Source organism: Balaenoptera physalus, assembly GCF_965194825.1.
Source record: "Balaenoptera physalus genome assembly, chromosome: 10".
Classification (NCBI taxonomy): Eukaryota; Metazoa; Chordata; class Mammalia; order Artiodactyla; family Balaenopteridae; genus Balaenoptera; species Balaenoptera physalus.
In genome coordinates, this window is record NC_138889.1 from 50,207,921 (window position 1) to 50,220,618 (window position 12,698).

The following is a 12,698-nucleotide window of genomic DNA, read 5'->3' on the forward strand; positions in this document are numbered from 1 at the left end:
CACATCAGAGGCTCAGTCCTGACAGCCGGCCAGAGCACCAAAACCCTGTCCGCCACACGGCTGGAAAAATGTGCTTTGAGTTGTGTGTCAGCCACTGCCCTGTTGTAGCTCTGTCTCAGCTGTCTCCAAAGGTCACCCAGATACATTGGGTTTTTCCATCATTCCTCAGAACTTGCACATGCCAGTCTGGGATTTGTAGATGTCCTCCTGATACTCTTCATTGAAATACCTTGCATTCATGGTGGTGAGAGATATGCTAATAGTGTTGGTTCTCTTCAGTTCAGAGACTGGGATAGTCTGAGTCTTCATGTGGCTAAGGCAGGAGCAGCTGGCCAACGGTCCGAAAGTAATAACATGTCAGATTCCAAGAAGGCTTTCTGCAGCACCTGAGCAGTAGTCCCAAGCAGCCGCTCTGCTCAGCTGTAGCACTCTTACCGGGGACCCTCAGTGGGACCCTCAAACGAGGATTTCTGCCGGCCCTAGAGCCTGACTTGCCCACCCAGGCAAGGAGCTGAGGAGAGCATCTCCCGGCCCCGTGTCACCAGAGGAGCAGACACCTGGAAGGTGTGTGGCCAACAGTGTGGGAGAAACTGGGATTTTCAAGTTTCCTCATGAGAGTATGTTGCTGTGCTGGCAGGGGGGCTTATGGCAAGAGTGTTTCTCAGCCTTTCCTACCTATTTTGGTGTGGATATTTCCTTGTTTGCCTGATGTGTAGGAGTTGCTCAGCTAGTTTCTGGATTTCTTTCAGAAGGAATTGCTCTGTGTGTAGCTGTAGATTCGGTGTGTTTGTGGGAGGAGATGAGTTTAGGGGGTCTCCTGTATTACCAGCTTGGAGTGGAAATCTGTGAATCTTGTGTTTTATACTTTTCATCAAATCTGGAAAATTTTCAGCCATTAGTATTTCAAAAATTTTTTCTGCTCATCCCTTCCTTAATTGACTTAAATTACAGGTATATAAGGCTACTCACTGTGTTAGGGTTTTTTTTTTCAGATTTACTTTGAAGTTGATATTGTGTCTTTAAGTTTACTACTCTTCTGTTATGTCTAATCCTGGGGAGGCTTTTGGGGGTCATTACTTTAGTGAAGCTGGTGGGACTCAGGGATACCAAGATTCAATTATTCTTTTTATTAACGGTAGCGTGACTGTCTTTGTGGGGATAAGATGATGAAGATAGGGGAATATGGGTTATGTATCTTTGGAAGAATCTTTTTTTTTTTTAATGAGGCTTAGGAATGTAAGTGAACAAGTTCTATGAAATCAGCCACATCTGTAGAATACCATTTCTTCATTATTAGATTACTGCTTAAAGTTGGAAATTCAAATACTGAATGGTTTACACAAGACAGGATAATTGTACAAAGGCAGGAAGAAAATCAATATGATACAATACATAGCAAGTAATGCAATATGATGCAGTAAATACAAAAGCAGGGGGATAATCACATGGCTAAGGCAGTTGGAGAAAATGCAGGGGAAAAGCCAAGAGAGAAGGTAAGTTCTCATAGTTGGGACCGTATCTTAGTCATTACATATAACTGAGGGAGAACATCAGGGAAAACAGGCAATGTAACCACATTTATTGAGCACCTCCTATAGGCCAGGTATGGTATGGTTCCATTTCTATAACCTCACTGCAAAGCAGTTATTACTATGTTTTAAGAGGAAACACAGTCAGAAAGGTTAGGTAGATTGCCCAACGTGTGGTATACAATGTCTTTCATATGCTGTATCTTGAATCAGTATTAGTTGAATAAATGAATATGTATTTATTCAAGTGAAAGATAGCTTGTGAATTTTCTTTGCTGTGCTTCTTTCTAATCTTTCCTAGAAAAATGCTAAACAGATAACTACAGGCTAGGGAAAGGACTGTGCTAGCTGGCATGCAGTAAGAGCAACAGGAACAACAGTAATGGCAGTAACATATACGGACTTCCTGTGAGTTGGCCACTGTTTTGATTTACATGTATTAACTCATTTAGTGCTGACACCACTATGAGGTAAGTACAATCTTTATTTCTGAGTTTACAGATGAGGAAAGTGAGGTGCAGAGAGGTGAAATAGCTTGTTCAAAGTTATCCCGTTGGTAAGTAGTAAGGCCAGGATTTGAGCTTTGATAGTGGAGCTCCAGGCTGTACTTCACACCTTTGAACTATCTTGCCTCTAGTGACTTGCTGCCTTTCTTCACTGTGGTTCACCTAGCTTCACCTTTGGGCTCAGGCCCAGATCAAGTTTTCCCTAGTTTCTCCTTTCAGGCCTCTTAACAGCCACTTTGGCAAGTACTGCTTTCCAAAGCCAGTGGAAAACACTGATAGACTTCCCTGCTTTTTCTATTGTAAAAAAGGCAAATTGAAGTCATGGAGTAAGATACAAATCTCTCCTGCTTTCAGGTGGCAAGGGAGGTGAACCTAAATCAACCTTGCTGTATTTCTCAGATTACTATCTCAGCATATGAAGAAACAAAATACCCAGAATTTATAGAGAATTTATTTGATCTACAAATCAAATGCGCCAAAGACATGAACAGAAAATTCACAAAAGAAAACAAGAGGCAAATATCTTTATTTCAAAATCAACCTTAGCTAGATTCATTTTTATGTTTTTCTTTTTTCCTTGATATTGGCAAACTTTAAAAAGATTGATGTGGCTGAAGCTGGAGAAGGATGGTAAGGATGTGAGGGGGGTGAGAGACAGTGAAAAGGTAGTGGGATTGATGGATTATAGATTCTGGTAGACCTGAAGTAATGCCGGATTGTGGTATGAGAAGGAATAAACAGGAAGGACAGGAGGTAGTGATCAGAATATGGGATTTTACAATTGAGAATGTGAAGAATTTCAATTTATTGATAATGACAAGGTCTAGAGCAACACAGTCCAATAAAAATGTGCTGTGTATATACCTTAAAATTTCACAGTAGCCAGATTAAAAAAAGCAGGTAAAATTAATTTTAATGTATTTTATTTAACCCAATATATCCAAAAGAGTAACATTTCAACATGTAATCAAAAGGTTATTGAGATGTTTTATATTCTCTTTTACATAGTAAATCTTTAAAACTTAATGTGTATTTTACACTTACTACATATCTCAATTTAGACTACTCACATTTCAAATGCTCAGGAGCCACACATGGCTAATGACTACTATATTGGACAGAACAGGTCTAAAGTACGACCATGGGAATAAGTGGTAGGATAGACCAGGGTGTTGGAAGGATCACCTATGTGAATACTAGACTCACCAAGAATGTTTTTCAGTCACCAAAAAGAACATGTTAGACCTACACGTAATGAGTCGGAAAGATCTCCAAGACATATATTGAAGGGAAAATTAATTTCCAGTATAATATGTATGGATAATACCATTTATTAAAAACAATATGTAAGTTACAAAAGAATACTACAAGGAAAAAGATGTGCTAACTTGATAAGGGTTGCCTCTGGAGAATGGAGTAGAAATAGGATGGAGTGGGAGTGAAGGGGGACTTTCAAGTCACGCTCTATATACTTCTGGATCATTTGTATATCTCACAATAAGAAGGTATTCATGTACTTGTATAATAATTGTTTAAGAGTTAATATTAATACCATTGATCTTGTTATCTATTTGACTTGGTTTCCTCTCTCCCCCCAATTGCCTACCCTTTCCTCAGAGTTTCAAGTATCATGAATTATTCTGAGAATACAAAGCTGTACGGCTTACTAACCATTTTTTTTTTATTAGTAAAAGAGTGTATGTATTTCAGTTTGTTATATATGATGCTGTAAAGCACCTCGTTAAGACTTCCATTTCTGTTTTGTGTTGCTTGGGGCCTCAGATGACCAAATCTTTAAATCTCAAGATGAATGTGATTAAGACAAGGAGAATGAGTTAACGGGGTTCCATTCTGTGTCTTATCCTTTTCATCAGACAGCATTCATTTCCTCTCCTGTTTCCCTAAACGTGTAGCTCAAGAATGCTCTAGCAGACTTAAAGAAGCATGCTGTGATCTCTTTCTTTAGATTTTATGCTTCTTGAGGGCAGTGACTGAATTTTTGTATCCCTGGTGCCTATATTAATGCATAGCAAACAGGCACTCAATAAATGTTCTTTAAATAGCACAGTGAAGGTAATTTGTCAATGATAAGAGCTAGTAAGTATACTGAATTAGAGTTTAGAGTAGAGGAATGGGCTGTTATATTGCTTTCTTGTGAACTTTCAACTTCCCTTTCAAAATCTAGGACAAATGTCACCTTCCCCCCCCATAGCTTTCCCTTCTGCACAAGTAGTTAACAGCCACACCCTCAGTGTGCCCAAAGAATTATGTGTGTATCTCTCAAACCCTCTCATGCTATGTGTTCACATTTCTAATTGTGAGTTCTTTCTGGGTAAGGACGATTTCTTACTATATGTAACACAATGTCTGAGACCTAGCAGGTGCTCAATAAATGTTTGTGAATGAATACATACATAAATGTATAGATCAGACCTTGAGGCCTCAAATCCATTTCCACATACAATGACAAAACAGAGACGAAACCTACATTTATTTAATTACTGAATATTTATTGAGCACCTGCTATACACCAGGCAAAAGGAAAAGAAACAAATTTTCTATCCAGAATTACTTTTAACTCTTTCAGCAGTGCCTAAGTCCTCATCATAAAAAAGTCCATTATGCTGATTTAGTATCCATTCATTCTTTGGTTAATCTTCATGTACAGTTTTCTCAAGTGTACTTTCAAATATTGCATAATGCTCTAGACCATGATATATTCCAAGGGCTGTCTGAAGGATAAGAGGAATCACCATTGCTTTTATCTCTGTTTGACAAAGCAGCAGCCAATAAAGTAAAACCTTTCCTTTTGGTGGCAGTGGAACAGTATGATACCTAAAAACAAAAAAGGATTAATTACTTCCTCTGGAAGTAAATTCTATAAAAAATTTGTTGATGTCTCCTAAACTGATCATTTCTATTCTAGATCTTTCATGTAGATAGCAAAAAAGGTTAAAATTAGCTATTTGAAATATGAAACTATGATATTTTGATGAAAATGTGTCATTGGCAGCTAAAGAATAAGGAGAGTTTATTAACATTAAAAAAAAGGGGGGGGGGCTTCCCTGGTGGCGCAGTGGTTAAGAATCCACCTGCCAATGCAGGGGACACAGGTTCGAGCCCTGGTCCGGGAAGGTCCCACATGTCGCAGAGCAACCAAGCTCGTGTGCCACAACTACTGAGCCTGTGCTCTGGAGCCCACGAGCCACAACTACTGAGCCCACATGCCACAACTACCGAAGCCTGTGTGCCTAGAGCCGGTGCTCTACAACAAGAGAAGCCACCGCAATGAGAAGCCCGTACGCACACCGCAACCAAGAGTAGCCCCTGCTTGCCCCAACTAGAGAAAGCCCCCAAGCAGCCAAAAATAAATAAATTAAATAAATAAATTAAAAAAAGAAAAAAGGGAAGAAAGGAAGAAACGGAACAAAAAGATGGACTTACTTGACTGCCAGACGTCCATTTTTAGAAAAAGCTAAAGCAATGGGATATAAAACACCACATACTATGCCAATCAGTGAACTTCTCAGAACACAATTTTCCCGGCTTATATTACCTGGAAAACAAAAGTAAATTTGATCTCCCTTTAAGACTCAGGATAAGAACTATTAAGAGTCTTGGGTCCTCATACAGTAGTTATTTGCATTGTCCTCAAGCGTAGCAAAATAGTAGAAAGAATATTAGAAATTCAGTCTATGGCACAATAGACTAAATGTATCATTTAAAAAATGCTTTTATTATACTTCACATAAGGATAAGTTATCTCTTACTTATATGGCTGTTGCAGAAGTAATTTCATAGTGAAGAATATTAAACTAGCAGGCCAGATATCTGGATTCTAGGGTAGTACATTTATATTGTCTATGTGTCAGGCATGTGCTAGGGATACAGTATTACACAGAAGAGATCCAATCTCTGACCTTCAGGTCAGTTTACTAAGAAAGAAATACATTAGACAAATATTTAAACAAATAATCTTAAGTGTGCATATGCTTTGAAGATAAAATGAATAGAGAATGTATCTAGAAACTTAACCTGAGGGAATCAGAGGTTTCCCTGGGGAAAAGGTATTTAAGCAGGGACCTGATGAACAGGGGTCAGAGGTTCCATCAATTACTAGTTGTGAAACTTAAGGTAAGGGGAGGAGGTAGGAAATAACATTAGAAGCCCATAATATGCCAGATACTATGTTAGACATTCAACATACAGTATCTTAATTCTTAACCCTGTGAGGTAAGTACTATTAGTCCTAATTCATAGATAAGACAACTGAGTCTCAGAGATTAAATGACTTGCCCAGTGTCACAAAACTTAAGTGAAATATGTAGTATACCAAAGCCTCCTTTTTTCCCAGTATATCATGCTGCTTCTTAGTGTACTTGAACATGTCTCAGCTTAGTTTCTTACCTGTAAAGAAAAGACACAATACTACTTGCCTTGGCTGATTAGGAGGATTGTTGTGGGGATGAAACAGGACAATATACGTGAAGGTACTTTGTTAGTGGTAAAGAAATACACAAATGTAAGGGACTATTATCAGCGGTAGCAATGGTATATGTTAATGAGTAATTTTACTTAGATATAAACACATTATATGTTAATGAATTTAAATTTACCTGAATACAAAGCATGTCTTACAAGAAGCTCACAAGAAACTATGGTAGACAAAAATGGAAGTGTAGTCAATGATGCATATGTCTTCAAAGCATCTTGTTTAACCTTGAAGCAATGTCTGAAAATTAAGTTTGCCAGTAGTCCAGAGAAACCAGCTGTTGTTCCAAAGGTCACTGTTCCATATATATTTAAAGTCCTAATTGGGAAAACAAAGTGAAGAATTAAGTTCAACATAATATTCTTCTAATAGATATATCCTTTCCTGGGTTTGTTATTACATATTTACTCAACATCAAATTTTTCTTGAGCATTTACTATGCTCAATACTATACAAAGAAAGGTATTTTCTTTGTGCTGAGGGTGGGGCAGTGAATAAAGCGGAGGGGGAAAAAAAAAAAAGAAAAAAAATTCCACCCCTCATGGAACTTGCATTCTAATGACAGAACAATAGAATTATCTTTCTGAGAATAGAGTGGTTCTAAGATGGAGCTCTTTTAAAGAGAGAATAAATTTTGGCCACAAATAAATATGAATATGTTCCAATGTAGCCAAATTTTATGAACTATCTAAATCCAAGAATACTGTTCTTTCTACTAAAAGAATTAATTTGCTTAAGGTCATTTGAAAAAAGTTTTTTACATTTGGTTAGGCCTTCTAGAAAATAACTATTTCTTAAGTAGTCCAGATACATTTAAAATAATTTGTCTAGGATTTCCAAAACTTCATCCAAAGAAATTTGAGAGATCTAGTTTTTCTGACTCATACCTAAATCCAGAAATGTTTAAAGTCTAAGATCAACGTCCTTTGATTTTATTCTTGAGCTCTATTAATCTAAAAGTCAGAATGGTAATGTGAGACTATATGTACACCATGGAATCTGTATTCCCTTTTGCTGAGCTCAGCACTGTGGCTGAGGTAATAAATTCTAAACTGAAATTAATTACAATTGATAATTAATATAAGTAGCCCTCAAAATGGTGTTCTCCTAATTACTTTTAATTAAAATATATTTATTGCACAAGTAACATTTCAACAATTTTAGAAACAAAAAATTTCAAGAGAGAAAAGAAGTTATCCACAGTTTCAGTATTCCAACAAACCACTATTTTCATCTGCTCATGTTTCCCTCCAGTTCTTTTTTTAAAATAAGCTTTCTTTATAACCAACTCAATAAAGTTAACAGGATCTTAGATACCTAGAAACAATGGCAATACAGAAGATCTGCAAATAAAGTTATTGACTTTCAGTCTGGGTGAGTCTCTTACTTTTCTTTTCTAAGATATTCAAATTTTTTTTCTATGATTTCGATGACCATTGGTTTTCTGAGATTTGCATCTCCTAGAGAAGGACTGGACTGACCATATATGTATGTTGGCATCTTGATGTCCTGGAAAACACAAAAATCCAGAATCATAATAGCTAATGATGTTAATATTAAATCTTATACATTCTACAGATTCAGATTAAAAAACATTTAGATTCTAGTAAAAGTGTCAGGTACTGTCATCTGCTTTCACATACTTTGTTAATGATTCAGTCACTATTTAGTGAGCTCTTATTATCTGTTAGACGATGGCTTTTTGATTCACATAAAAACTTTGAGAAATTGGTAGGATAATGGTCATCTCTACCTTTATGGATGAGACAAACAAGGTTCAGAGAGGCTGACTTGCCTGAGGACTTGTTGTAGAAGGATAATTTACTGAGATATTTTTTGTTTTCTTTACAGTTTTCCCTGAAGGTAGCCAGGCCCTTTGTAGTTCTCCATGCTCTAGCTTTTTCAGAGCTGAAAGTAAACAGTAGCTACTTGTTGACCACTGTCTTTATCCTCTCTCATGAAAGCCTGAGCTTTTGGAGATTATGTTGCGTTTCCTGGAGAGGTAGGAGAGAACAGGGATTGCCTTGGAGAATATCAAGACAGAACATCAGAAAGAGGGACACATTCCAGCCTAGGAAGAGGCAGTGGATCATGGTTACCTTGGATTATATAAGGTATATATATCCAGATCCCTACTGGGGCAGAAGTAGGGCCTTTGCTGGAAATTGCTATGCAGTATATCAGGGAGCCTGGACCTATGGCACTGGGCTCCAGGGTTGGAAAGTTGCTGTGTCCCAAGTGTGATGTATGAATAGACAGTTGCTAATGTCAAGGGACCATGAGGTTTGGCCAGTAGCATCTTAACAGAAACCAGTAGTTGAAAAAAACAAAACAAAACTGGACCCTCAGAAAGGATCCCTTCTGAATATTTTGCTCTGGGTAAGACTCTCAGATTTCTGTGAAACGTCTTAATATTTGTTACATCTTTTGCCATACTGGCATTATGGGATTCCAAATTAGCCAATGAATAGATTAAATCTATGCCTTTCACAATTTATATAATTCTCCATTTTAACAACATTTATGGTCAAGGGCATAGACTAATAAGTCTCAAATTTTAGGAGTCCTGGGCAAGAGAATCAGAGTGGGTTAAGCATAAAAGAGACTTAGTAAGATTCTCAACTTTTCATGTGCACAGGAATCACGAGTTTATCTGAAATGCAGTCTCTTGAGCTCCCTATTGAGATATCTGGATTCAACAGGAGTAGGGTAAAGTCTAGAAATCTGCATTTTAATAACACCAAGTGATTCTGATGCTGGTAGTCAATGGACACATGTTGAACATCACTGTAATATTCATTTCCTGAATAAGTGATATGTACCAACCCTAACCCTAACTAATGAAAGGCCAATTCATCCATGGTATCAACATCCTGAAGGTATAGGCTCTTTTGAACCTTCATACGGTATTAAACAATGAGTAATAATGGACGAGTTTCTTTCCCTGCATCATTGAAGAACTGTACTCAAGCCAGTTCTATCTTTTTCTTTAAAATATCTGGGGAGGACAGAAAAAAAAAGTAAAATATTTTATAAATTACAATTTTTCACAGACGATTTAATCTTTTGCCTCTCTCTGACATCTAAATGGCAAATGGAAGAGACAAGATAGCAATATCTAAGGGAGATTCTATATCTAATCCCTCTAGTGTACATGAAGGCAGATGTCAGTAACATGACAATTAACCAGAAACTTGGGAAAACTTTTCGTTTTGCTGTCATCCAATTCACTGAAGTCCCTTATTCCTCACAAAGAAAACTTTCAGGCAATCCCTTGTACCAACCTCCTACCTCGTCTACACCTCATTATATAGGAAACACAGATATTCAGGATTATGATCCTAAAATACTGAAACAGGACAGCAAATATTTATTGAGTGCATAGTTTTTGTAAGGCAGTTATTAAAGCAGAGAAATATACTGATAACTTTCTGATAGAATTTTTACAAGTATTGAAATGTAAAAATTTCTCTATAACTAACATTTTATCTAAAAAGTAACCAGTTCAAAAAAAAAAAAAGTAACCAGTTCAAGGCCACTCAACTGGTCACCACGATTATACCAGTAATATTTTATGGTTTTGTAGTGCTTTTATGTGTATTATTTCACTTGACCTTCAGAATTTTATTTAACATTCACTCATCATTTGCTCAGACATTCACCTGGTATTTGAAAGTCCCCCGGATAAGCAAGATGTAGTCATGTCCTCAGAACCCACAACCCAGGCAGAGGTCAGGACAAAATGGCAGGAAATTTAAAATGCAAAGGCCCCGAGTCAAGAGAAAACAGGCTTCATCAATCAGGACTAAACTTTAGGTCTCCTACTTTCTCCCTACCTCTTTTCATAGCAACCAGGGATTTAATTGCGCCCTGCATAGACTTGGGAGCTATTCTCTTTAGACTTCAAATCCCTTTTACGCGCATCATTTCAGAAGAGTGCACCATCACCTGAGGCTGCAGAAATCACCGCCCATACCACCCTGGGTTTCCGCCTACCTTGGGCGCTTCCCCAGCTCCCGCCGGCACCACACCTGCAGCCCTGCGGTCGGCTCCAGCCTCACGCCCGAGCGCCGCCATTTTGGCAACTCACGTGACTAGTGGTGGGCGGGGACCCAGAACTCCCGGGGCGGGAAGTGGTGCGGGCTCACGCCTCTAGCCCGCATCCCTGGCCCGCCCCGACCCAGTCAAAAGCCGCGCCCTCCATCCTGGCTGTGATTGGGCCCGGCGTCCAGAAACTGGAGCCGCTCATTGGCTTCCAGGAGGTCCAGACTCCCATGGGCCCGCCCCCCTGCCAGGCCCGTATTCCCTTCTCTTTAATTTGTTAGCCTAGCTCCCTCTTTTCGCCTTCTGAGGGGAACGTGGGGGCGGTCCGAGCGCAGGGATGTCGCTGCGCGTTTTCCTCTCCTCAGGGCACCTCCGTTAGCTGGGGCCGAGCTGCCCAGCCCCTTTCCCTCCTTCAGGGTGCTTGCCCCTCTGGCCTGGCCCGTGTGTTACGGCTCCGGCTTCTCGGGCACCTCCTCCCTAGAGCCCCCAACCGGCTGCCAGAGCGGCCCCGACTAGCCTCCTCCCCTCACAGCCGTCAGACTCCCCTCCTCAATCTTTAGTCCCCTCATATTCCATCCTTTCTCCTCGCTTGGAAAGAGACCGGAGAGAATTTTGCCCCCCCCCCGCTCCCCGAGAAGACCCCCTTACCAGCCGGTGTTTCGGGTTGGGGGGCGCTGCGAGGACGCCTGGCGCCCTTTTGTGCGCGTTCAGTGCCCAGCAGTATCTCCCAGACCAGCACCCCGCGACCCTCCAGTCTCCATGTCTTAGAGAAGCCAAAATCGAGAGTTATATAATTTCTAGTGCTGCTGTTTCTCCTGCCTGAGGAAACACTTCATCGCGTGGAGGGTGCAGGACATTTCTGTGCTCTTCTATATAAGAACGGGGTGTGGGCAGGGGTGGCCGGCGGTAGCAGAGAGATTTGTTTTTTCTGCAAAAGGAAGGTGGGTAGTTTGGAGAGAGACTGAGGGAAAAAGGGTGGATGTGGAAGCCAAGCGGCCGAACTCTCTCATTTAGGAAACCGCGAACTGTTTGCACAGCTTATGCTCACATGCCTAATACTACTACAGCGTCTCAGAAAACACCTTTGGGGGAAGGTTTGACTTGTCTCGAACAGTCTCAGTGTTTTTCCTCGCCGGATAGGGAGCTGCTTGGATGCGAAGAGACGGCATGATGTGAATGACTCCAGTGTGAAGAAATCTTCGCCAACTCATCCTGCATCAAGTGCCCATTGAGTAGCACTGTCACTTTAATGTCTCCATGCCAGGGGATTGCTTTCCTTCTTTTCAATCCTCTCGGTTAATACGTGGGAGGATCAGAATCAGAGGGGGCATTAAGGATCAAGCTTGAGGGGCTTGGAGAGCACAGAAGAAAAAAAATGAAAGTGACAGCAAGCTGGATCCTGTCTTACTGAGGGGGTGAGATCCGGAACTTCTGGTCCAGTGAATAGAAAGGGGCCTTTCAGTCTGTGTTCTGCCCCAGAAAACTGTCCAAACTCACCCACCTTTTTTAGAGACTAGAGTCAAAGAGGTTTTTAAAAGTATTTTTTGGGGGTGAGGGTTTTAAATTTTTCTCTGAAGAATTGAGGGTTTTTATCATCAACCAGTTCATCTTTGATCATGTATTGAGTAATGAGACAGCTGTGTAAATTTGGTTTGTGCCTTAATTGAGTTAGTCATCGAACTCCAAAAATGTTGCTGCCTGAAGAGGAGTTTTAATAATGTTTTCTATGCTTACAATAATTTTCTTTTTAAACAGAATAAATGTTTTATAAACATTGAAAAACTTGCAAAACTCAAAAGCTATTTTTCTTTAAACTCCGTGGGCACTGTCAAAGTTGGTGGAAAAAATACATCATTTTTTCTTTATTTGAAAGAGAAGACAGCCTGGATTTAAAACAGTGAAGTGGTTTGCAACAGTTACCTGGCTCTTGGCCTCCATCCAGGTGGATCAAGTTGAGACCTGAAAAGAGATCTTGAATCCTGTGGCAGTGGAAAGACCCAAGAATGCCAGTCAAGAAGAAAGGTGGGCTATGAGGCTTTCTATATATGTTTCTCCTTTTTCTTGGTTCTGCTATTTGCAGTTTAAATTGTAGTCCATTTGAGAGTAGAATTTTCCTTGGGATGTAGT

At 39.7% G+C, this 12,698-nt stretch overlaps 2 protein-coding genes across 6 annotated transcripts in view; one reads left to right on the plus strand and one right to left on the minus strand.

Annotated features, from left to right (window-relative positions):
• Window positions 1-3,595: 3,595 nt before the first annotated feature.
• On the minus strand, window positions 3,596-10,686 carry TMEM126B (transmembrane protein 126B). 3 transcript variants are annotated; one of them, XM_082410275.1, is made up of 5 exons: window positions 10,524-10,675; window positions 7,915-8,036; window positions 6,652-6,845; window positions 5,480-5,591; window positions 3,596-4,870 (listed from the first exon to the last, which is right to left on the minus strand). In XM_082410275.1, the coding sequence occupies exons 1-5, from the start codon at window positions 10,602-10,604 to the stop codon at window positions 4,687-4,689; spliced, it is 693 nt and encodes a 230-aa protein (XP_082266401.1). In that variant the 5' UTR covers window positions 10,605-10,675; the 3' UTR covers window positions 3,596-4,686. The 3 variants fall into 3 exon arrangements, with proteins under 3 accessions (XP_082266401.1, XP_082266402.1, XP_082266403.1); XM_082410276.1 differs by lacking the exon at window positions 10,524-10,675 and adding an exon at window positions 8,323-8,459; XM_082410277.1 differs by lacking the exon at window positions 5,480-5,591 and having other exon boundaries at window positions 10,524-10,686.
• Window positions 10,687-10,809: 123 nt separating this feature from the next.
• DLG2 (discs large MAGUK scaffold protein 2) overlaps window positions 10,810-12,698 on the plus strand; it is a 2,066,111-nt gene continuing 2,064,222 nt past the window's right edge. For all 3 annotated transcript variants that reach the window (XM_082410132.1, XM_082410117.1, XM_082410128.1), the window contains exon 1: window positions 10,810-12,593. In XM_082410132.1, the coding sequence (XP_082266258.1) occupies window positions 12,575-12,593 (19 nt within the window). In that variant the 5' untranslated portion in view covers window positions 10,810-12,574. The remainder of the gene's footprint in view (window positions 12,594-12,698) is intronic.